General features: G+C 37.5%; 2 protein-coding genes and 1 pseudogene across 24 annotated transcripts in view; 2 read left to right on the plus strand and 1 right to left on the minus strand.

Annotated features, from left to right (window-relative positions):
• GIN1 (gypsy retrotransposon integrase 1) overlaps nucleotides 1-20,750 on the minus strand; it is a 39,189-nt gene extending 18,439 nt beyond the window's left edge. The window contains exons 1-4 of one of the 6 annotated variants that reach the window (XM_066277821.1): nucleotides 20,667-20,750; nucleotides 14,948-15,056; nucleotides 10,197-10,342; nucleotides 7,984-8,177 (exon numbers count right to left, since the gene is read on the minus strand). In XM_066277821.1, the coding sequence (XP_066133918.1) occupies nucleotides 7,984-8,177; nucleotides 10,197-10,335 (333 nt within the window). In that variant the 5' untranslated portion in view covers nucleotides 10,336-10,342; nucleotides 14,948-15,056; nucleotides 20,667-20,750. The other 5 variants (XM_066277820.1, XM_066277819.1, XM_066277818.1 and 2 more) reach the window with 5 other exon arrangements.
• Nucleotides 20,751-20,849: 99 nt separating this feature from the next.
• Nucleotides 20,850-26,848, plus strand: part of PPIP5K2 (diphosphoinositol pentakisphosphate kinase 2) — a 71,643-nt gene continuing 65,644 nt past the window's right edge. For 15 of the 18 annotated variants that reach the window (XM_066273926.1, XM_066273931.1, XM_066273933.1 and 12 more), the window contains exon 1: nucleotides 20,850-21,110. The gene's annotated coding sequence lies outside the window, so the exon portion shown is untranslated. Of the gene's footprint in view, nucleotides 21,133-25,714; nucleotides 25,815-26,848 lie in introns of those variants that run through there. The other 3 variants (XM_066273928.1, XM_066273927.1, XM_066273929.1) reach the window with 3 other exon arrangements.
• Nucleotides 24,828-26,122, plus strand: LOC136334119 (S-adenosylmethionine decarboxylase proenzyme-like; annotated as a pseudogene).

A 26,848-nucleotide genomic window follows, 5' to 3' on the forward strand; every position in this document is an offset into this window, starting at 1 on the left:
GGACTAGGAGAGAGAATCCAGGAAAGCAAACTCTCTCATCGTTGGACCCTGCAAACGCCAACAAGCCTTTACTTCCAGCAAGACTAAAGCCAATTATATGACATTGCCATAGAATCCTATCAACTGCAAATCCCTAACTAAGAGTGACACAGGGGCAGAGCCTGGGGTACAGAGTCACCGACTAGGAAGAGGGAGAGAAAAGAAAAAGGAAGAAGTTAACCTCTCAAAATCAAGAAAAACCCACAGACTTTACAACTTGATCCACTAATTTTTTGTTGTTGTTGTTGTTGTTGCTTGTTTCTTCTATTTTTTTGCCTTTATTTCCTCCACCTCGGTCCTTCTATTCTCTGCCCATCTTATGCTTCCCCTTTCTTGAACTACACTACCCATGAGTGTTGCATTTTATTTTTCTTCTTCATCCTCACCCTCCTTTAAGGTTATACTCCAAAACACTTAACTCTCACTCTCTCCTCTTTTGTTTTTTTTTTTTTTGTCTTGCTTTATTTTGTTTTTTTCTCCTCCTATTTTATTTCTTCCTTCGTTTTTCTCTTTTTCTTATTTTTTCCTTTCTATTCGTTTTTTCTTTTCTCATTTTACTTTCCTCCCATATAATCCTCAATCACGAACAAATTAGTTAATTTGGGACTCAAGGCTTTTTTTTGGTTTTATTTCTCTTTTTTGCTTTTATTTTTATTTTTTTTTTCTCTTGTTTGTTTATTTTTGTGGCATTTTGGGTCCTCCCAACCCAAGGTCTCCATTGTATTTAGTCTTCGCTCCACTTAATACAACAGATTTTTACTTATTATTTTTATTTTTTCTTCTTTATTATTCTTTTTTGGTCCTTTTTTCTGATTCCCTCTTATCCCTCTCATTATATATCTTAGTTGACCATCACTTACAAGCAAATCATCTTATGCTTGTCTAAGATTTTCTTCCTTTTTTTTTTTTTTTTTTTTTTTTTTGCATTTAGTAGGTCCCTACTCCCTATTTTTTGCCCCTTGAACTCTTCACCCCAAATCAGGCCCTCCATTATAGGCACGATATTTTCCTGAGGAGGGGAGAGGAGAGAAAGAGAAGAGAGAAAAAGGGGGAAATAATAAATTATTACTGGTTTTTTTTGTGGGGTGTTTTACCCTTTTTTTTTTTTTTTTTTTTTTTTCTTTTTACTCTTTATTAATTCTAATTAGTGCTATCAATAAGACCACCCTCAGATGCCGATAAGAAAGAGGAAATCGAATATTATGGATACAAAAGAAAGAGAGGTAACACAAATAGATGTGGAAAAATCTATGGAGAAAAGACTTAACATATTGGAAGCCTTGGAGCTAAATGACAGAGAATTTAAACTAGAAATCTTAAAAATACTCAGAGATATACAAGAAAACACAGAAAGGCAATATAGGGAGATCAGAAAACAACTCAATGAACACAAAGAATATATTACCAAGGAAATTGAAACTATAAAAACAAATCAAACAGAAATGAAAAACTCAATTCACGAGCTGAAAAACGAGGTAACAAGCTTAGCTAACAGAACAGCCCAGATTGAAGATAGGATTAGTGAAATAGAAGACAAACAACTTGAGGCACAACAGAGAGAAGAAGAAAGAGACTCAAAAATAATAAAAAATGAGAAAGCCCTACAGGAATTGTCTGACTCCATCAGAAAGAATAACATAAGAATAATAGGTATATCAGAGGGAGAAGAGAAAGAAAATGGAATGGAGAATATACTCAAACAAATAATAGACGAGAACTTCCCAAGCCTGTGGAAGGAACTAAAGCCTCAAATTCAAGAAGCAAACAGAACACCAAGTTTTCTTAACCCCAACAAACCCACTCCAAGGCACATCATAATAAAGATGACACAAAACAATGACAAAGAAAAAATTCTCAAGGCAGCCAGGGAAAAGAAGAGTACAACATATAAAGGAAGGCCTATTAGATTATCATCAGATTTCTCAGCAGAAACTCTACAAGCTAGAAGAGAGTGGACCCCAATATTTAAAGCCCTGAAAGAGAGGAACTTTCAGCCAAGAATACTATACCCATCAAAGCTATCCTTCAAGTATGAAGGAGATATAAAAACATTCACAAATACAGAAAAGATGAGAGAATTTATCAACAGAAAGCCCCCACTCCAGGAAATACTAAGGGGGGTTTTCCAACCAGATTCAAAGAACAAAAGAAAACAACACCACAAGTAACAGCTCCACCAAGAACACAATAAAACCAAACTTAAACTGTGACAACAAAGGAAAAAAAGGGGGGAGAGGATGGAGATTAACAGTAGCAAAGGATGATGAAGTGCAGAAATACTTATAAGATAGGGTACTACAATGAATATGGTAGGTACCCTTTTCATTACTTAATGGTAACCACCCTTAAAAAAACCACCACAAAAACACTTGACTTAAAAAAGGTAGCAACAGAGGAAAGAAGTATGGAACACAAACAAACAAAAACAAATGATAGAAAAACAAAAGAGAAGAATCAAACTAGATACAAAACTAACAGAAAGCAATTTATAAAATGGCAGTAGGGAACCCACAAGTGTCAATAATTACACTAAATGTAAATGGATTAAACTTACCAATAAAAAGACACAGAGTAGCAGAATGGATTAAAAAAGAAAATCCAACTATATGCTGCCTACAAGAAACACATCTAAGCAACAAGGATAAAAACAAATTCAAAGTGAAAGGCTGGAAAACAATACTCCAAGCAAACAACACCCAAAAAAAAGCAGGTGTAGCAATACTCATATCTAATAATGCTGACTACAAGACAGAAAAAGTACTCAGAGACAAAAATGGTCATTTCATAATGATTAAGGGGAAGTTGAATCAAGAAGACATAACAATCCTTAATATATATACACCAAACCAAGGAGCACCAAAATATATAAGACAGCTACTTATTGACCTTAAAACAAAAACTAACAAAAATACAATCATACTTGGAGACCTTAATACACCGCTGACGGCTCTAGATCGGTCATCCAAACAGAGAATCAATAAAGATATAGTGGCCTTAAACGAAATACTAGAACACCTGGATATGATAGACATCTACAGGACACTTCATCCCAAAGCGACAGAGTATACATTTTTCTCTAGTGTACATGGAACATTCTCAAGAATTGACCATATGTTGGGCCACAAAGACAATATCAGCAAATTTAGAAAAATTGAAATTGTACCAAGCATATTTTCTGATCATAAAGCCTTGAAACTAGAATTCAAATGCAAAAAAGAGGGGGAAAAACCCACAAAAATGTGGAAACTAAACAACATACTTCTAAAAAATGAATGGGTCAAAGAAGAAATAAGCGCAGAGATCAAAAGATATATACAGACAAATGAAAATGAAAATACGACATATCAGAATCTCTGGGATGCAGCAAAAGCAGTAATAAGAGGAAAGTTCATATCACTTCAGGCCTATATGAACAAACAAGAGAGAGCCGAAGTAAACCACTTAACTTCACACCTTAAGGAACTAGAAAAAGAAGAACAAAGACAACCCAAAACCAGCCGAAGAAAGGAGATAATAAAAATCAGAGCAGAAATAAATGAAATAGAGAACAGAAAAACTATAGAAAAAATCAATAAAACAAGGAGCTGGTTCTTTGAAAAGATCAACAAAATTGACAAACCCTTGGCAAGACTCACCAAGGAAAAAAGACACAGGACTCAAATAAATAAAATCCAAAATGAAAGAGGAGAGATCACCACAGACATCATAGAAATACAAAGAATTATTGTAGAATACTATGAAAAATTATATGCCACCAAATACAACAACCTAGAAGAAATGGATAAATTCCTAGAACAATACAACCTTCCTAGACTGAGTCATGAAGAAGCAGAAAGCCTAAACAGACCAATCAGCAGGGAGGAAATAGAAAAAACTATTAAAAATCTCCCCAAAAATAAAAGTCCAGGCCCAGACGGTTATACTAGTGAATTCTATCAAACATTCAAAGAAGACTTGGTTCCTATTCTACTCAAAGTCTTCCAAAAAATTGAAGAAGAAGCAATACTTCCAAACACATTTTATGAGGCCAACATAACCCTCATACCAAAACCTGGCAAGGATGGCACAAAGAAAGAAAACTACAGACCAATATCTCTAATGAATACAGATGCTAAAATACTAAACAAAATACTGGCAAACCGAATACAACAACATATTAAAAAAATAATACATCATGATCAAGTGGGATTCATCCCAGAATCTCAAGGATGGTTCAACATACGCAAAACGGTTAACGTAATACACCATATCAACAAAACAAAGAACAAAAACCACATGATCTTATCAATAGATGCAGAAAAGGCTTTTGATAAAATACAACACAATTTTATGTTTAAGACTCTCAACAAAATGGGTATAGAAGGAAAATATCTCAACATGATAAAGGCCATATATGATAAACCATCAGCCAGCATCCTATTAAACGGCATAAAACTGAGGACTTTCTACCTTAAATCAGGAACAAGACAGGGTTGTCCACTCTCTCCACTCTTATTCAACGTGGTGCTAGAAGTTCTGGCCAGAGCAATCAGACAAGACAAAGAAATAAAAGGCATCCATATCGGAAAAGAAGAAGTAAAGCTATCACTTTTTGCTGATGATATGATCCTATACATCGAAAACCCGAAGGACTCCACAAAAAGATTATTAGAAACAATAAACCAATACAGTAAGGTCGCAGGATACAAAATTAACATACAAAAGTCCATAGCCTTTCTATATGCCAACAATGAAATATTAGAAAACGAACTCAAAAAAATAATCCCCTTCACGATTGCAACAAAAAAAATAAAATACCTAGGAATAAACATAACAAAGAACGTAAAGGACCTATATAATGAAAATTACAAAGCATTGTTAAGGGAAATCGAAAAAGATACAATGAGATGGAAAAATATTCCTTGTTCTTGGATAGGAAGAATAAATATAATTAAAATGGCCATATTACCCAAAGCAATATACAAATTTAATGCAATTCCCATCAAAATCCCTATGAGATTTTTTAAAGAAATGGAACAAAAAATCATCAGATTTATATGGAACTATAAAAAACCCCGAATAGCCAAAACAATCCTAAGGAAAAAGAATGAAGCTGGGGGCATTACAATACCTGACTTTAAACTATATTATAGGGCCACGATAATCAAAACAGCATGGTATTGGCAGAAAAATAGACACTCAGACCAATGGAACAGAATAGAAAGCCCAGAAATAAAACCACATATATATGGTCAAATAATCTTTGATAAAGGGGCCAACAACACACAATGGAGAAAAGAAAGCCTCTTCAACAAATGGTGTTGGGAAAACTGGAAAGCCACATGCAAAAGAATGAAACTCGACTACAGCCTGTCCCCGTGTACTAAAATTAATTCAAAATGGATCAAAGACCTAAATATAAGACCTGAAACAATAAAGTACATAGAAGAAGACATAGGTACTAAAATCATGGACCTGGGTTTTAAAGAACGTTTTATGAACTTGACTCCAATGGCAAGAGAAGTGAAGGCAAAGATAAATGAATGGGACTACATCAGAATTAAAAGTTTTTGCTCAGCAAGAGAAACTGATATCAAAATAAACAGACAGCCAACTATATGGGAACTGATATTTTCAAACGACAGCTCAGATAAGGGCCTAATATCCAAAATTTACAAAGAACTCATAAAACTCAACAACAAACAAACAAGCAATCCAATAAAAAAATGGGAAGAGGACATGAACAGACACTTCTCCCAGGAAGAGATACAAATGGCCAACAGATATATGAAAAGATGCTCAGCTTCATTAGTTATTAGAGAAATGCAAATCAAAACTACAATGAGATACCACCTCACCCCTGTTAGATTAGCTATTATCAACAAGACGGGTAATAGCAAATGTTGGAGAGGCTGTGGAGAAAAAGGAACCCTCATTCACTGTTGGTGGGACTGTAAAGTAGTACAACCATTATGGAGGAAAGTATGGTGGTTCCTCAAAAAACTGCAAATAGAACTACCTTATGACCCAGCAATCCCTCTACTGGGTATATACCCCAAAACCTCAGAAACATTGATACGTGAAGACACATGTAGCCCCATGTTCATTGCAGCACTGTTCACAGTGGCCAAGACATGGAAACAACCAAAAAGCCCTTCAATAGAAGACTGGATAAAGAAGATGTGGCACATATACACTATGGAATACTACTCAGCCATAAGAAATGATGACATCAGATCATTTACAGCAAAATGGTGGGATCTTGATAACATTATAAGGAGTGAAATAAGCAAATCAGAAAAAAACAAGAACTACATGATTCCATACATTGGTGGAACATAAAAATGAGACTAAGAGACATGGACAAGAGTGTGGTGGTTACCAAGGGTGGGGGGGGAGGGAGGACATGGGAGGGAGGGAGGGAGAGAGTTAGGGGGAGGGGGAGGGGCACAGAGAACTAGATAGAGGGTGACGGAGGACAATCTGACTTTGGGCGAGGGGTTTGCAACATAATTTGATGACAAAATAACCTAGACATATTTTCTTTGAATATATGTACCCTGATTTATTAATGTCATCCCATTACCATTAATAAAAATTTATTAAAAAAAAAAAAAAAGAATATAACCTCCTATTCAGGATAATAAGCAAATATTGGTTGCTACTATTACTCAATAACTATTTTAAGGAGTCTTATTCACATGGAGCGTAATTCTGGTTTACAGTCAATAAACACTTATGAAATGACTAGTTCTTAAAACAAGTTTGCTATGATTTTAAATCAATCTGTAAATACCAGTATATACTAATTTCTATAAGCAAAAGATTTTTTTAAATTATCACTCTAATAAGTTTATTCATTCATCTATTTCAACAAATATTTATTAACAAATCATTTTATTCAAACAATATTTATAGATGCCAAAAATTCCTGTGGATCCTAGGAAAAGAGAATGGACAAAACCAAAGTCCATGCTGTTATGGAGCTTTCATGGGAATGAGGTGAGACCAACTGACCAACTTATAGGTGGTGTCATTGCTCAACATATTTCTGGAACTCCACTTTGAAATCACTTTTAAACCAACTCCTGAACAAAAGTTAAAAACGATCTTATTGCATTATTACTTCTGAGCAAAGTTTTTATTTTCCAACTTATGTAAAAATAATCCCAGGTTATTTCTAAAAATCATATCCTCTCTCAAATGATAAAGATTTTATAAAGATTTCATCTAATGTTTATAAAGGAACTGTGGCAGGTTCTAAAAGGCAAATAACAATTACTAAGGGATCTCACATACATATCAAGGAATTCCTACCATTTGTAAATTGAGTATCTAGAAAAAATAGAAATCAGTTGAGCTACCAGCAAGAATCTCAGAATTTCTTGGTGAATTTTTTATTATAAGAAGTGGAAAGCCCTGGTAGGTTATAAAGTTATAAAACTCTGACTAATTGCATTATCTTCAGAATTTGATTTTGCATTTGGTTGATTTTGGGTTTCTGCCATATTTGATATTTTCTACGACAAGATGAAATGGGCACAAAAGATGAAAGCAGACATAGGACCTGACTTAGTATGAACATATTCACCTCTCAAGGATTCACATCAAGACTGAATGACTGCCATCAAAGGGGAACTAACTTAGTTAAAGAAATTTCAACCCCATTAATATTATGCCTCTATAGAAGAGTTCAATGACAAAATTTGGTTCTAAAAAAAATCTACCTAAATGCAAGCTTAAATAATGCTTTGTTATAGTTCAAATTATATTTTTGTGATTTTAAGAGGAATTCTGAAGGGAAATAAACTCCCTTTAAATAATTCTGTACAAAAACTACCCAAGAGAAAATACTTAGTGAGAACTGCTATCCAGAGACAATGTGGAGCAATAATGAATTCTGAATATTTGACTATCTATTACAGAGATATTATTTATTTAAGATATTCTCAATACTAGCCATACCCACTGTTTGACATCATTGGTCACAGAAGTCCAATAGTAACTGGATTCCACTAGAGTAAGGGTTCTGGATATGCCGTGATGGGATCCAGCGTCATTTTCGTGGCATTCTCTTAGGACTTTCTTTTTCTCTTCTTCTGAAACAATTACCAAACGGTTTTGTTTTCTGTCTTTTCCAACATAAAACAACTTTTTTTCTGGAATAAATGACACCAAAAAGATATAATTGCAATATTTAGAGATTTATACAGTTTTAAGATAATCATAGCCTTATCTTTAAACCAAGAGGGTTTTTTTTTTCCAAAATTAAACACCTTTTTCTCTCTAAAACAGAGTATTTATTTGTAACAATGCTACCATATAATCTGAGAGTTCCTCAGCTTTACACTTATTAGATACGTAAGAAGAGCACTAACTGCTAGAATTTTGTATCTAGCAATACAAGTACAACTATCTTTCTTGCTCATCAAAGCATGTGATAACTACAGGAGTATGAAATTATCTTTTTATGGGTTATTCAGATTAGAAAAATATTTGCAATCATCTCCTAAAAACGGCATGAATTAGCAAATGAATTATGTACAGATAAGCTACTTCAGGAACAGAATTTTCCTTCCCTCCCTCCCTTCTTCCCTTCCCTTTCTTCCTCCCTCCCTCCCTCTCTCTCTCTCTCTTTCGTTCTTTCATGTGTGGGGGAGAGAGAGACAGGAAGGGAGAGAGATGAGAAGCATCAACTCATAGTCACAGAACTTTTGTTGCTCACTGATTGCTTTCTCATATGTGCCTTGCTGAGAGTGGGGGTCTCTAGCTGAGCCAGTGACCCCTTGCTCAAGGCAGCAACCTTAGTTTCAAACCAGTGACCTTTGGGCTCAAGCCAGCAACCATGGGGTTATGTCTATAATCCCACACTCAAGTTGGTAACCTTGGGGTTTCAAACACGAGTCCTCAGTGTCCCAGGTAGACACTCCATCTACTGTGCCACCACCTGGTCAAGCAGGAACAGAATTTTCTGAAATAATATTTCATCATAACTGTATTTTTGTAAGCAACCACCTATCTTAAGTTTTTCTGGATTTGAGTAGGAGGTGAGCTTGATAAAGCCAGAAAGTGGGAGAACCTTAATCCTCAAGATAGTTCTCTGTTTTTCTTTGGAGGACACCTGAGAAGAATCTACAGCTGGGAAGAACCACTGCCTCTCCAGTGTGGATGAGGTGCCTGTCTGAACCCCAGAAAACACCATTAAACTACTAATATGTTTAATTAAGCACATGCTCAGTGGAAAAGCCCTTACTTGAATTAGAAGGTAAGAAACTTGAGGGCAGAAATCATATCTATCTTATTCATCAATGTATTCCTAAGGCCTAAAATGTGATTTGCACACAGTAGGAACTTGGTAAACATTTTTTATGTAAATTAAATAAATTGGCCAGTGAATCCTCACTTTGGTTTAAAAGGCATGCCTCTTCTTAAGCTTAAGGGTTATTAGAAAGAGTGTATGACATAGGGAGAAATGAGCAGGTATTGATCTATTATCTCTTGACTTGCTTTGAGGAAAGCCTGATTCTCTACCTAGAAGTAAAACTCTCAATAATAGCACCAACATTTATTTAGCTATCTACTGACTGTACTTCTTACTTATCGCGTTCCAAACTTCTCTTCCCCTCCCCTTTCGAAGAGGAGAAAGCAGTAAAAATTACCATAACCTTTCAAGAAATATATTCTACTGTCTTCCTAATATTTAATCCATCCAGAAGGATTTGAGGGTCCAAAAATAAATATAATTCTGAGCTTATTTAATGGCTGTGGGAAAGGGACCCACAGAAATACATATAATAAACAAGTTAACTTTGTCAACATTTTCATATCAAGTGTCAAATAAAATCTTCACAGATCGTAACATGGGTGCTTCAAAATGCACCATTAGAGTAGGAACTACCTGAGAGAAAAAGCACAAAAAGTGAATTTAGGTGTTTTGTTTTTTTCATGATATCATTTTCTGTCTATAATTTTAAATGCCATTTTCATGCTTATGGGGTCTTCAGTTAACTTCGGTGTATTTTTATTTTGCTTTTGACTGAGTGGCATCATCAATTCAACTGGTAATTATTTAGCAACAATTTTAATTACTATAGAAATTCTCAGGATTCTGCAAAGAACACATACAGGAGAAGAAGCTATACTAACTCTATCTTCCGAATTGGGAGCCTTGATCTTACCTTTGAAGACAAACTTTTTTGCTGCTCTCCTTATTCCGCTCCTCTCGCTGGGCAGTGTCGTTGGATGATATTCGCCAGTTCGTTTATAATACGCAATCTGTTTCAGATGAAGGTCGCCGTTTTTTCCACTACGGACCATTGCGAACCTAGGTGAAAGATATTTAAAGATATCATTTAAATGATAAGCTACTTCAATTGCTATTTAGGTCAGGCCCTGTCATACTTCTGCTCACATGTGAACTGACCATTCCTGGAATATGATCTATGACAGAGATGTTTGTAGTACAGGAAAGAACAGTATGATGCATACGAACTGAAATATTCAAATAGTATTTTTCAGATACATCTTGACAAATTATCTCGTCTCCTTCCATGTGGTAAGAAATGCTGAATACCTTCCACATTCTGGGAATAAAGGAAATTAACAGGTACACTTTAAAATGTTTTGCTTAAAGTCTCTCATCACCACCCACCATCACCATCATCATTTAAAACATTACTTATATAGAATGGTATGTTGTGAGACATTTAAATAAATAAGTTATGAGGAGAGAAATAAAGTTTTATATTATTTCTAAATATATTATGGTCATTGCGATATGCAAAAAAAACAAAACAACCCAAACCCATTCAAATCAATTATGAGAAAGATATATTTTGGAAACATTCAAATAAAAAATTAAAAGGAGATATTTAGCCATGCTAGTTTTCATATACTCTTTTGAACAATATGTAAGCTGATTCTTTGAATAGAAATTAATTTTAATCCTATGGAAACCTTCTCTTTGCTATAAAGAAAAATTAGGCTGTACTAGGCAAAACTTCTCTGATTTTAGACCCTAAATAACATTAAAAAGAAAAACACTTTCCCCAGGTTTCAGATGAAAGGAACCACGCTCTGCTAGTTTTCTATTCTGCCACCACTCCCAGTCCATCTAGAACAGTGGTTCTCAACCTGTGGGTCGCAACCCCAGCGGGGGTCGAACAACCAAAACACAGGGGTCGCCTAAAGCCATTGTCGAATGACCAAAACACAGGGGTCGCCTAAAGCCATTGTCCAACGACCCCTGCCGGGGTCGCGACCCACAGGTTGAGAACCGCTGATCTAGAATCACTTTTGATTCTCCCTTCTCTCCCTGCTGCTGGGCCCAAGGAGACTGACCTTTCCAGAATGCATTATTGTTTTCTATTCCACAAAGTCCATTCTGCACCATTATGAAAGACAGACTGGTATGGAAAAACAGGAAGGTCAGTACAGGCCAGTTCAGGGACTACTGCATAATTAAAGCAAGAAATGATAACATTCTGAGTCAAAGTGGTATCAGTGGAAACGGATACATAAATTTTGTAAGAACCGAGACTGACGGGATGTGTGGAGTCAATGAAATGAAGAGTCTAGGATCACTTCTGAAGTTCTGGCTTGTGGAGAAAAACGACAGTATTGAATGTGTTGTATTCAGCTCCTGGACAATCTAAGCAGGTGTATGGTACATGAAGTTAAGGCAGTGGAAGAAGGAATTCATGAACATGCACCTAGTAAAGAGAAAAGTAGACATATCCTTATACTTGAACATTCAGGTAATGAGTACACTTGCCTATGAATCCTTCCTGACCACATCTAGTTCCTCTCAGGCAGAGCCTTGGTATACCCACAGTACATGTACCATTTTTATAAAATCTGCAATACTCTATTGAACTTACTAGTTTACATGTCTCTTGTAAATCCTTCAAAGGTATGAGATTAGCCAAAGAATGAGGGGAAAAGGCCAGAAAAGGTTCTGTTCATAAAAGCCTAGGGAATAAAGAACTCTTAAACTCAAAGTAGAGGAGAGGTAACATGATACAGAACTAAAAGTGTCTATTGGTTTTGGCAATAGTTACAGTAGAGCAGGGCAGATGGAAACCAGAGCGCAAGGAGGTATAGCGTCAACAGGCATTGAAAATGGATTTAGTTAGCTTAAATTTAGGTGCAGGCAAGGAACTACAAAACAGTTGCTAGAAACAGTTATGAGGTTTATTCACTGATCTAAAAAAAATATTATTGAGCTCCTGCTATGTGTCAGGCACACATTGGAAATAAAATGAGGAATAAGACGTATATCCTCTTGACCCTTGTGGAGTTTACATTCTATTAGGATTAGAGATTGTTCTGACACCAAAGTTTACAGCATAGCTAAAAGGTGGCAGCAACTCAAGTTTCCTTCACTGGATGAATGGATAAACAAAGGGGATATATGTATACAATAGAATAACTATTCAGCCTTAAAAAGGAAGGAAATTCTGACACATACTACAACATGAATGAACCTTCAGGACATCATTCTAATGTAAAATAAGCCAGTGACAAAAACACAAATACTGTATGATTCTAAATATATGAGGTACCTAGAGTAGTCACATTTATAGAGAAATTAGAATGGTGATTGACAGGGTGTGGGGTTGGGAGTAACAGGGGAGTTATTGTTTAAAGCAGGGGTCCCCAAACTTTTTACACAGGGGGCCAGTTCACTGTCCCTCAGACCGTTGGAGGGCTGCCACACACAGTGTTCCTCTCACTGACCACCAATGAAAGAGGTGCCCCTTCCGGAAGTGCAGTGGGGGGCCGGATAAATGGCCTCAGAGGGCCACATGCGGCCCGCGGGCCGTAGTTTGGGGACGCCTGGTTTAAAGGGTACAGGGTTTCAGTTATGTAAGAAAAAAAGAGTTATGAAGATGGATGGTTACACAACAATGTAAATGTACTGAATGCCAGTAAACTGTACACTTTAAAATAGTGAAGATGATGAAGATGTCATCTAAGACTCTCACATCTAGAGAGAAGTCAATGCCTGGCTTTAAAGCTTCAAAGGCCAGGCTGACTTGCTTGTTAGAGACTATCAAAGCCAGTGCTTATTTACCATTTCAAAAACCCCAGGGCCTTTAAGAATTATGCTAAATCTCTTTTGCCTGTGCTCCATAAGTAAGAAAACAAAGCCTGGGTGACAGCATGTCTGCTTAAAACATGGGTTTACTGAATATTTTAAGGTCACTGTTGAGACCTACTGCTCAGGAAAAAAACAAAAACATTCATTTCAAAATATCACAGCACACTGACAATGTACCTCATCACCTAAGAGCTTGATAATGATGTACAATGAGGCCCCGGTCAGTTGGCTCAGTGCTAGAGCGTCAGCCAGTGTGTGGATGTCCCAATTTCGATTTCTGGTCAGAGCACACAAGAGAAGCATCCATCTGCTTCTCCGCCCTTCCCCCTCATCCTTCTCTCTACCACTCTCTTCCCCTCCCACAGTCAAGGCTCCATTGGAGCAAGATGGCCCATGACTGAGAATGGCTCCATGTCCTTGCCTCAGGCACTAGAAAAGCTCCAGTTGCAACGGAGCAACAACCCCAAATGGGCCGAGCATTGCCCACACATGGGCTTGCCAGTGGATCCCGGTCAGTCACATATGGGAATCTCTCTGCCTCCCCACTTCTTACTTCAGAAAAATACAGAAAAAAAAAGATATAGAATGAGATTAATGTTGTTTTCATGCCAACACAACATCCATTCTGAAGCCCTTGGGTCAAAGGGTAATTTGCCTTTAAGTCTAATTACAGTCATGTACCATTTAATAATGGGGACAGTTCTGAGAAAAACATCTTTAAGCAATTTCACCACTGTGCTAATATCATAAAGTGTACTTATACAAACTTAGATGGTATATCCTATTATATACATAGGTTATATGGTGAAGCCTGTATAGCATGCTAGTGTACCAAACACCACGAGAGCAAACCAAGCACAAGAGAAAATGATGCAATCAAGAAATGCAGTAAACAAGATCTATGAGGCTGCTGCTGGTGAAACACTGCACATTGTTTAACAGAAAACTGTTTCATATAAATAGAAAGAATACACTTTAAAACAACAACAAAAAGTATAATATAGTAAACACACGGATCAGTAACACATGATTAATGCATTCCATGAGGACATTAAGATGCCTATGATGTCCGGCAACAGGAATTTTTCAGCTCCATTATAATCTTATGGGACCACTGTAGTATATGTTGTCCTCATTGTCCACAATGTCATTTTGCGATACATGACTGTATTTAAGAAATATATTTCATAAGGCTATAGCTGCCACAGTGATTCTACTGATGGTAGAATCTGGTCAAAGTACGGTAAATTAAAAACTTTCTGGAAATGATTCACCATTCTGAATGCTATTAAGAACATTCGTGATTCGTGGGAAGAGGTAAAAATATCAACATTAACAGGAGTTTGGAAAAGTTGATTCTAACCCTCAGGGATGACTGAGGGCCTCAAGACTTCAGTGGAGGAAGTAACTGCACGTGGTAGAAACAGCAAAAGAACAAGAATTAGCAGTGGAGCCTGAAGATGTGACTGAATTTCTACAATCTCACGATAAAACATTAAAAGTTAAGGAGTTACTTCTTATGGATGAGCAAAGAAAGAGGTTTCTTTTTTCTTTTTTTGAAGAGGGAGAGACAGGGACAGACAGGAAGGAAGAGCAATGAGAAGTACCAACCCATAGTTGCAGCACCTTGTTGTTCATTGATTGTTTTCTCTTATGTGCCTTGACCAGGGGGCTCCAGCCAAGCCAATGACCCCCTGCTCAAGCCAGTAACCTTGGGCTCAAGCCAGTGCCTTTTGGGCTCCAGTGAGCAACCATGGAGTCATGTCTATGACCCCACGCTCAAGCTGGTGATTCCACGCTCAAGCGGGTGACCTCAGGGTTTCAAACCTGGCTCCCCAGCATCCGAGGCCAATGCTCTATCCACTGCACCACCGCTTGGTCAGGCGAAAGTGGTTTCTTAAGATGGAATCTACTCCTGATGAAGATACTGTGAAGACTGCTGAAATGACAACAAAGAATTTACAATATGTAAACTAACACAGTGGTCCCCAACCCCTGAGCTGCGGACCGGTACTGGTCCATGGGCCATTTGGTACCAGTCCGCAGAGAAAGAATAAATAACTTACATTATTTCTGTTTTATTTATATTTAAGTCTGAACAATGTTTTATTTTAAAAAAATTTCCTCTGTTACATCCGTTTAAGACTCACTCTTGACGATTGTCTCGTAAGTTCGACAATTATATTGAAAAATACCACAGTATTCACACTGGTCGCATAATTTTATTTTGTGCACTTATCCGTCCCATCCTAAAGGACAGTCCGTGAAAATATTTTCTGACATTAAACCAGTCCGTGGCCTAATAAAGGTTGGGGACCACTGAACTAGTGGATAAAGCAGTAGTAGGATTTGAGAGAACTGACTCCAATTTTTAAAGTTCTACTGTGGGTAAAATGCTATCAAACAGCATTCTATGTGACAGAGAAACTGTGTATAAAAGGAAGCAACATTCAATGCAGAAAACTTTATTGTCTTTTTTAAGAAACTGCCACAAGCACCCCAACCTTCAGCAACCACCACCCTAATTAGTCAGCAGCCATCAACATCGAGGCAGGACCCTCCGCCAGCAAAAAGATTATGACTCACTGAAGGCTCAGATGATGATTAGCATTATTTAGCAGTAAAGTTTTTTAAATTAAGTTATATACATTTTTAGACATCATGCTATTGCACACTTTATAACAGACTACAGTATAATAGACTACAGAGCTTTTATATATACTGAGAAAACAAAACCTCTGTAGGACTTGCTTTATTATGATTTCACTTTATTGTGGTGGTCTGGAACGACACCTGAAATATTCCGTAAGTCTGTCTGTAGTCCTCACAACTCTGGTACTGGCGAAATGATAGCACTGGTCTATTGAACAGAACAGAGTATCCAGAAACAGAACTGGAACAACTAAACATCAACAGGAAAAAAAAAAAAAAGATGAATCCCAACTCATATCTTGCACCATCTGTAAAAATTAACTCACAATGGGTCATAGATCTAAAGGTAAAGCCAGAAAATAAAGATTTCTGGAAGATAACAAAAAAGAAAATTTTGTGAGCTTAGGTTCCCATATAGCAAACCAAAAGGCCATTCATAAAAGGAAAAAGTTTAAAAATTGTTCTTTTAAAGACACTATTAAAATAAAAAGAGAAATTATAATTAAGAAAATATCTGCAGTACATTTATATAGTAAAGAACTTGTGTCTAGAATTTATCAAGAATTCTCAAAGCTCAATAAGAAAAATGAATAAATCCAATTTTAAAAATGGGCAAAGGATTTGAACAGACACTTAAAGGAGACATGGATATACATATATGTGTATACTATACACATACACACAGTGGACTAATACTCAGACATGAAAAAGAATGAAATCTTACAATTTTCAACTACATGGACAGACCTACAGGGTATTTAGTAAAATAAGTCAGAGAAAGACAAATACTGTCTCATTTTCACTTACATGTGGAATCTAAAAATCTAAATAGGCCCTGGCCAGTTGGCTTAGCAGTAGAGCATTTGCCAGGCATGTGGAAGTCCCAAGTTCGATTCCCTGTCACAGCACAAAGGAGAAGCGGCCATCTGCTTCTCCACCTCTCCCCTCACCCCATCTCCCTCTCTCTCTTCCCCTCCCGCAGCCATGGCTCAAATGGTTTGAGCAAAGTTGGCCCCAGTTGCTGAGGATGGCTCCATGGCCCAGCCAGGCAGAGCATCACCTGATACTGGCTTGCCAGATGGATCCCAGTCAGGGCACATGTGGGAGTCTGTCTCTGCCTCCCTGCCTCTCACTTGATATAAAAAAATAAAAATAAAATAAAAATCTAAGCAAATGAATAAACAAAACAGACTCACAGATACAGAAAAACTGATAGTTGCTAGAAGGTTAAACAGAGGAGGTATAGGCAAAAAGTAAAGGAGGATTAAGAGGTACAAACCTATAACACAAATAAGTGATGGGGATATAAAGTACAGCATAAAGAATACAGTCAATAATATCACAGTAACTTTGTATGGTGACAGTGGATATTTTTGTGATCACTTTGTAGCATAGATAAGAATGAAATCTCATTATGTTATACGCCTAAAACTAATATAAGTAATACTGTATGTCAACTATACTTTAAAAAGTTTTACATTCCAGAATAAAAATCAGACATGAGCCCCCCCCCCAAAGTATGGATGGCAAATAAACACATGAAAAGATATCAATATCATTAGACAATAAAAATGCAAATTAAATTCACAATAAGATATTACATATCCATCAAAAATGGCAAAAACAAAACAAAACAAACCTGACTGTACTAGGTACTATCAAGGATGCACAAAATTTCTGGTGAGAATACAAAATGTTTACACGGTGGACAACAGTTTTAACCCTAGAGAAATGAAAGTGTATGCTCACACGATAAACTATTGTGTGAGTGTTTCTAGAAGCTTTACTCAGAACAGCCAAAACCTGAAAACAACCTAAGCGTTCAACTGGTGAATGGATAAACAAATTGTGGTAGATCCACCCAGTGGAATACTACTCAGAATTGATGAGGAACACACAATAAATATATCGAGGAATAGGGATGAATCTCAAAATCATTAGGCTAAGAGAAAGAAGCCAGACACAAAAGACTACATACTATATGCTACTATTTCTATGACATCTGCAAAGGGAAAACTATAGGGAGAGGAAACAAGTTTTCAAATATTAAAAAAAAAAATTAAATCTACATATGCAATTTTTAAGAAGTAATTGCAAATATTTATACAGTACTCTACTGGGATGATCCTCACAACATTCTATGGAGTAGGTACTAATTTTAAATCCATCTTACAATAAGAAAATGGAGGTTCAGAGAGATTTACTTAAGGCAACAATTAGCATATGCGCTGACATTTTTACCTTGGTCTCTGTTGCTTCAAATTTCATTTTGTTTTTTCATCCCCTCTCCTACTCTTGGAATTATTTGTCATCCCCAGCTTTCATAATACTTAGTGCAGGTGTTTGCTAGAAAAGTTATAAAGTGATTTTGTAATAAATAAATATAAATAAGGACTAAGGTCTTATTAATTTTTAATGATTACATTGTTTCACACAGTGTTTGGGACATAATGGACAATCAACAATTTGTCAATAAATAAAGAATAACTTGCATTTGTTATTAGAAGAGGTCATGAATTAAAAGAGGACACACATTCCAAAGTTCACTTTGGGAAAACATTACTTTATTTGCACACATGTGGCACTACAAGTACAGTGTGCCTAACAGGGTAAGGCTTTTAGGAATCAGAATTTCTAATGTGAGAGTTACCTAACCCCAGTATCCACATTTGAAAAAAAGGACGTAATACTATACTTAACCCTCCTTTTTCACAATTATGTAGTTCAATGGATTTGAAAAGTCCTTTACAAATGGTAAACCAATATATAATTATTGTTAAAGTATTTAAGTATTACTATCCATATCAAGATGTTTGAAGAAAGAACCCTTTCTCTACAAATCTCTACAAGGAAAACAATTTTAAGAACTCATTCCTTTCATTAATGGCTGATTTTTGGTTTCTGGCAATGTTTATAACGTTTTACTAACAACGAAACCCAGAAGACTCAACAGTTACATACTTTATAATCAGATTATAGTCTAATGTGGATCACAAACTTCTAGTTCTGGCAGTAAAGACAGATGTCAAGGACAAATAAAAAATGCAAAAGAAAGAAAAATCAGTCCACCAAAGGAGTGTTTTAAGTAGTTTACTGCTAATACCTGGTATTTACATACAGGAATAACTTAAAGAACTAATTTTGTTTTTTGTTGTTGTTGTTGTTGTTTTCATTTCAAAGTGTATTCACCATCTGGTTCCTGGAAACCATCTATTTGCATAGTTAATAAGGCTTTAAACTGTAATATGCAGAGCAAACATAAATAATCTTTCTGTGCCCATATATTATTAAATCAAGGTATCGTTTACAAGAAACAATTAAGTGGTTTGAGTTAACAAATACGAAGATTATATTTGGCTTCTTTTGGATATGCTCACAGTTTCAGGAATTTTTAATTAAAATTATTGCTTGTGTATTAAATAAGGTGACCAACTGTGTAGAAAGGACAGTCCTTTTTTAAGTTCCATCCTCCTTGAAAAGTGTCCTCCTACATGTTCTCCTTTTTGATATTGGAAGACTAATCTGTAAATGTCCGTATTTGGTGGACGCAGAGTCGATCCATTGTGTGTGATGTGATATTTGTATCTAATGTGTGAATAGATATTTGTATCTAAATGAGTACTTTTTTCTTACAATTATTATTAAAAATTAATAGGCAGGTAAGCATAATTACAATATAAAATATTACAAACGTTTTTATTATACATTTAGCATATTATAGTGCATTATTGTTGCAATGAATAAAATGTTTCTTTTATTTACGTAGTTTTCTTCAATTTATTTTTGTCCTTTTCATTGTAAAAAAGTTGGTCACCTTAGTATTAAAACAAGTAGGAATAGAAAAGGTAGTGGCAGGTGGCTCATTACAGCTTCTAGTTTTACAAGAGGAAATGTCAGGGTCTTATTTGGTTGAACTTTCTACACTGTATGCCTTGTACAACATCAAATAAAATGCCTGCGTAAATATTTACCAGTTAGTTCCTTTAATAGTTTTATCTCTGTGTGCAATAAAGGCAGTAAAGGATCATTTTAAATAAAATCAGATGTAACTGTTTCACCAAGGGCAAAACCCATCAAGGATAACAATTGAAGCCTCTAAAAGGGGTATGCATGTATCCCAACTTAAAAACTTAAAATCAGTACTATTTCAATATGTTAACCTGTGGTCAGAATTTTACTTCTTTATTCTATTTTAATTTCTGAAAAATGTAAGAGAACAATTTTATGCAAAGGTAATGACTGGGAAATCCAAATACATCAGACACTTCTCCATAATCTGCCTCACTTCAGCGTAAAAAGCTCATTTAAAAAAACGAAGCCACATGTTATAAATACGTTTCCACTTTGAAAATCTTCTACTGTAGCTCAGAAACGCCCATATAAGGGAAGCCCAGAAATAAATGGGTACTTTTCCCTTAAAACAACGGGACCGGTCTCCCTGAGCGGACAAGTTTCTCACCGCACAGGTCATAGGAGAGTTGAATTTGTGACAAAGAGGTAATTCTTCATATTGAATGACAACTATGATTCAGTAACGGGGGCAAACCTTTAACGTCAACCGAGTGCCGCACTCAAGTTTTGAATTTGCTCGGAGTCTCGGCTCCGACTAAAGTTAGCACAAACAGAAAACCGACCATTAAGTAAAACTCCGTTACACTGAGTAGGCATCGCAGGCACCTCCCTAGGCCCGAAACGGAAATCGCCCGGATTCGGCCCTGCAGGCTGGGACCTCGCAACGCCCAAGGAAGGACCTCCCGCCCAAGGGCGCCTGCGCAAACCCACAGCGTCAATTCAACCCTAGGCTAGTCGACGCGAATGATTTTGAAATTATTGTCAGGTTACGCCTCTTTAAAATTCATTAGGTATGACAAAACACACCAGGACGACCACTCACCGAAGTGGTCCTAAATGCAAGCCACAAGATTTAAGCGTCCTCTCGCGACTTATCTGGTGCTGGCGGAAGCGGAACTACCCGTGTCGTTAAGTGGTGGGTACATACGGGGGCGGTTGAGCGCCGGTCAGAAAAGGTTAAGGCGGAACCTTTGGCTCTCGCCGGAAATTGTTCTGCCCGGTGAGGTGTCCGAGTGAGACCCAAAGCGGGCGAGGAGGAGGCGTGGTGTAGTAGTGCCTTGCACTACCTCTGAGTGGCTCTTCTGCTGCTAGTGAAGAAAGAAGACCCACGTCTACGCTAGTAGCTGGAGTCTCTGACCAACATCTCACCCCTGCCCTCAGGATTAAGGGGGACACCGAGACCTGTATGGGATCGGCCATCTCCAGCTGCTCGCGTGACGACCGCAGCCGTGGCGGGTGAGGGCCCCGAGACCGAAGAAAAACCGAGGTGCAGAACCTGGTCATCCAAGGTTTGCAGCCGCTGCTGAGCAGTTGCTTTGTCTCCTGAGCTCTGCGGAGCCCTAGACACGTTCTCCTCTGGGCGAAAGGCAGCGTGGAGGAGTGATAGTAGAGTCTTCCGGGCCGTTTCGCGTCTTAATTTCTCTTCCCCCATTGCTTCCCTTTTTCATTTCTTGGTTTTGAGATACTAGAGATGTCAGCCCTGGAGAGAACAGCCGAGCTTCTATCTGCTACTCCAGGCTGCGGTCTCCCCCCCCCCCCCCCCCCCCCCAAGAAGGCAGCCTCGTGTTTGGGGACTGCTGTGTGTAGAAATGGCTATTTCTGTTTCCATTTTTCAGTCTTTATCCTTCTGTCCCTTGCCGCCTCATCCACTCCTCAAAAGAACAAAAAGCCCCATGCGTTGCAGCGTCCCGGAATGAGGGTGGAGGCTGCGGGTCCCTGCCTCACCTATCAGTTGGAGAGTGTTGCATCCTTTGGCGCTTCCAGGGAGCAGGGGCGAGGGTGGTGACCATTGGATGTCATTTACTAGGTTCTCGACCACTTCCTGGGAGTTGGCGACCTTTGGAGTCTTGCCTGTAACACATGTCTTGCTTAGCGCGCTGGAAGGCTTAACTGGAAGTAAGAAGCATGGCAGACTGAACACCTACCATTATTGCTCTACACTGGGATAGGCTTTTGTTTTGCTATTGGAAGGTCTGCAATGGAAAATAAAGTTTTTGTTTTAGGTAGTTCTTCTGGTTGCCAAGTGATTTACATAGGTTCTCATATACCCCTCAACAATTCCGTGAGGTATATTAGATTATTTTGCAGAATACGGTCTCATTTTACAGAAGTAGAAATTGAGGTTTAGGTCACATAACTTGCCCTAATAAACTTGCTATTATTAAACCTTTGAACCTGTATAAGAAGCCAGATTTTTCAGACTTCATAATCTCTATTTTTAATTATTATACTACTATTGTCCCGCGGTTCTGCCTCAGCGCTTCCAGTTTCTTTACTAACATTTGCAGTGGCTGAAAGTATTCAGTAAAAAAATTTTGGGATATGCCTACTTAATGTGCCTAAAAAAAGGTACACGTGATCTCTGTCTTTATGGAGCTTCAGTATTACAATGCAGAATTAAGTAATTCAGAAAAGAAAATACTGTACTTACTACAGCATGGGCTTTCTTAAAGCAAGTGGCCAAACTAGCGATTTTCAACCCGTGTGCTGCATGCATGTGGTATGCTGGTGTGCCACAAGAATTTTTAAAACATGCAGTCCCTGACAATTTAGTTGGCATTGACCTTGTTTCTCTTAGATTGTCAAATAAATAAATGACAACAGCCAACACAATAATAGCCATTGATGTGGACGAATCAGAATTATACTTTTTTTTTTGTCAAATCAACAAAAAATATTTTTTGTTGTGCCTCAGAATTTTAGTAATTAGTTTATACATGCCATGAAATGAAAAAGGTTAAAAATTGCTGGATTGAACTGATACGCAGAAGGTTCCGAGTTGTTTAATCAAAGCTTACTGTTTAACTTTTAAACTCCTATGGCTTGCACAGTTAGTTGTTATGAAGGTATTAAACTGAACAATTGGTATTACATTCATTGACCACCCAAATAAGTGCTAGGTAGCAATTAAGTACCGAGAATATTGATGAAGTCCTTGTTCTCCAAAAGCTCCCATGCAACTACATATAGGTAGTAGTATGGAACAGTTATTTTTCCTAAATGTAAATGGTATAGTGGTTATGTAAGAGGACATCCTTATTCTTAGGAAATGGGTACTGAAGTGTTCAGAGAGGAAGTGTATTGATGTGTATGGCTTTCAGATAGGATACAGCACATATATGTGTGCATATACATAGAAAGGAAATGTGGCAGATTTGTTGAGTCTGGTGGTGGGTTCATGAGTGTGTTTATAGTGAATTGTTCTTTCAACTTTTCTCAGTATTTGAAGTTTTTTTATCATAAAAAGTTAGGGAGTAAAAACACTAACTCTAATGGAAACAGATAATTGTAAAGATAAGTCCAAAATATTGTGGAGCACAAAGCGTGGGAAAAGATACTGATGCAATATTTGAGGGCTGGCAGGGGCTTGATAGTTGTCAGAAACACATGTATTGATGAGGACTCTCCAGTAGGGTTATTGAAGGAGAAATAGGAACTTTTAAGATTAGTGAATTCCAGGCAGAAGGAGAGGCAGGCTCAGCAGAAAGATCCTGCATGAATGTTTGAAGAAGGAAAATATCAACGTGAAGGTTGTGTGGAACTTGGTTTGTTAATGTAGAAGTAACATCATAAGTGATAAATGATTCTAGCCTGCCTTTGCCAGCCTGCTGAAGCTGGCCTTTTTAATAGCCTATTATGTAGCTGTAGTAATAGGTGCCCTGGACTGAGTCACCATTTATAGCAATGTTTCCACTGGAAAATGCTTATAGGATTTCAGGAAAACTGGTTATGTGTCTGTATTGTAGCTGCGCATCAGGAGCTGGAGCTCTTATTTTCTCTGATTTTGGGCACAAAGATTTACTAATTTCATAGTTAGATTCCTTAGGGAACCTATAGATGGCTTGGAAAGATTTTAAGTTCAGGTAAGGGCAGATTCTGAATACTATGTAGGAGTGGTGGATGATCCAAGGTGTTATTTTAAGGATTAGGTAGCTTTGACCATGACCAGTAAAGTTGTGAAGGAGATAACTGTTTACTCCAGGCAATAATGTTCATGATAGTCTCAAAACAATGTGCTAAGACAGGAAAAGATATGAGGTCTCCAGCAGCAGCAGTGGCAAAAAGAAGTCTCTGTGGCTTCATTACCTGAGAGGTCGTACATTCTAAATTAAATTGTATATATCTGTTCTGTGCCAGTTAAGTCAGAATCTCTGTCTTAATTATAACAGCTAACAAGATATATAAACAGCTAACATTTACTTAATGTTTACCGTATGCTAATTGTTGTAGTGTCTTCATTGTCATTGACTAGTTGTGAAGAAAACAATCTCAGATTTATCATCCTATTTTACTGGAATTAGATCTTTGGGAATAGGACTTTCAGAGTTTTGCTTTGAAATTCCATCTAGCATATCATTCAACTCTTAAGAATATTTCATCAAGTAATTTCTTATGTTACTGTAATCAAATGAAACATTTGATCTATAGTTGCATCGTGATGGGTAATTAGTTTTACTACGACCAGGGAATAAGTACATGTGAACAGCCATGAGGTTATTATATCCCTGTTACATAGTTCTTAGACTGCTGTCCACGGGCACCTCTATGTGAAGGAGTTGGGATACCAGTCAGTTATATAGAGCCGCATGTAGAATTTAGTGCACATGCGCATGTTTTTCCTGAGGAGAGAAGACACAGATTTTATCAGATTTTTCCATTACAGTTGACAGACAATATTATATTAGTTTCTGTTGTACAACCCAGTGATTAGACATTTATATAACTTACTAAGTGATCATCCTGATAAATCTCATACCAGCTGACACCATATGTAATTATTAAAATATTATTGACTATGTTCCCTAGCTGCCAGTATTTGACTTCTAAAAATTTAAGGGTTGTTGTTATAATTAAATACTGTTTCACTCTTGTTTCGTTGATTTATATGTGAGACCAGAATACAGAATAGTTAATGTTCTCTAAAACCCTGTCTCAAACTGAACTTTTACAAATTGAAGCCTTTTAAAAACTGATTTAGCTTCCACACTATGGCTGGTAACATTAGCTAGTGCTGGCTCAGATCTCTCCAACGAGGAAACAGTGGACTACAAGAGCCTGAAATCTCTCTTATTTCCAACAGACTCACGTTCAGCTTTGCTTACCCCCCCCCCAAATTATTATTAATCCTCTTTTTTAAAGTTAACCTAACCTAGCAAAACAAAAAAGAAAGAAAGAAAAAAGAAAAGAAAAGAAACCTGAACAATGCGCAGCAGTGGCGGGAGAACAGATTTAACTTAGGTGACTTCCTGTGGTTGTTGGTTGTTCCCTGGAGTATCACAGTGATGGAAGCTGCACATTTTTTCGAAGGGCCCGAGAAGCTCCTGGAGGTTAGTTTCTCCAGACAGCAACCCAACTCATAAAGGATCTGGGGATCTTCGCACTATCCCAAGATCTGAGTGGGACATACTTCTGAAGGATGTGCAGTGTACAAAGTATGACAAAAACTGACAAGCAGGAAGCTTATGTACTCAGAGAGAGTAGCATGCTTGTCTCCAAGAGACATTTCATTTTGAAGACATGTGCTACCACTCTCTTGATGAAAACACTTGTTCTCCTGTGGAAACTTGCTGGGATTACAGTGAGTTTGATTCTGCATCTTTTATTCTGGTAAGAATTTCATGAAGCCTTCTCACCAAGGATTTTGTGAGAATTTCTTACGGGAATTACCAGGTAGAAATAGAGTTTCTGAATGCAGTTTGCCCAAATGAAGGAACATAATGTACGGGATGTATGGATTCTGACTGCTGGCACTTGCATTCTTTGGATTTCCCAGAGAGGAGAGTAATCAGTCAGCCAGATCAAACCCTGGAAATTCTGATGAGTGATCTTGACCCAGCAATTATGGACCAGTTCTACATGAAAGATGGTATTACTACAAAGAATGTCACTCATGAGAGTGGAATTTGTGATCTGATACCAGACTCTTTTACTGATGTCACAGTGTTCAATCTTTGTGGGTATTTGACAAAAGGTATGAAACTGTGTGGAACTTACTGTACTTTTCACATCACTCCAGAACCAGAATTTTCTTATGTTAGCCTTGAAACAAATAACTCAGACTTCCTACAATGACCTGATCAGAAAGTTTCTGAAGTCTTCAAGCCAGGAAAATTTGTGACCACCTTGTTTGTCAGCCAGAATTCTAAGCATTACACAATACTGTCCTTGCCCTAGAATATTGAAGGTTTTAAATGTCTTGACTGCCAGAGTGCTGTGTTCAATGATTACAACTTTGTTTTTACAAACTTTGCTACAAAGCCGCAATAACAGCAGAGTTGATTAAGAAACAACCAGAGGGGGAAAACCACGAAAGGAGAGTACACATAGAAGAAGGTGGTCGCTGTATTTTAAATATTGATTCCTGGGGCCTTGCTTTTCATAATCATCACCTTGTAGTTGCAGAAAGTCAGTCTTGCTGAGACATTAAAGTGCAGGTAGAAAAGCTTACTATATGACGCTTTACAACACTTGTGACAACAATTCAGTTTGGGTCACACACTAATGTTTCTTCTGCTATCCAAATTCCCCGCAGACAAGGCTTCCGTCTTTCTCAGGGGATGGCCTCAGCCCAGCGACCCAGAACTGTTCTAGTAAACTGTTGCCAGGATATATCCAGTTACCTCCAATTTCTAGAATGTATTATCTGCCAATGTTACTGAAACCAATTTTTACTTTATGCAGATATTTTTTGCAACGGCAATTAAAATTTTTCTTTCAACAGTGAGTCCTCTTAAGAAAGTAATTGCACTTGTCCATTCTGTGTATTACTATTTTATTTATTTATTTATTTATTTTTCATTTTTCTGAAGCTGGAAACAGGGAGAGACAGTCTGACAAGACTCCCGCATGCGCCCGACCGGGATCCACCCGGCACGCCCACCAGGGGCGATGCTCTGCCCATCCTGGGCGTCGCCATGTTGCAACCAGAGCCACTCTAGCGCCTGAGGCAGAGGCCAAGGAGCCATCCCCAGCGCCTGGACCATCTTTGCTCCAATGGAGCCTTGG

The sequence above is a fragment of the Saccopteryx bilineata genome, chromosome 4 (genome assembly GCF_036850765.1).
Source record: "Saccopteryx bilineata isolate mSacBil1 chromosome 4, mSacBil1_pri_phased_curated, whole genome shotgun sequence".
NCBI classification, from domain to species: Eukaryota; Metazoa; Chordata; class Mammalia; order Chiroptera; family Emballonuridae; genus Saccopteryx; species Saccopteryx bilineata.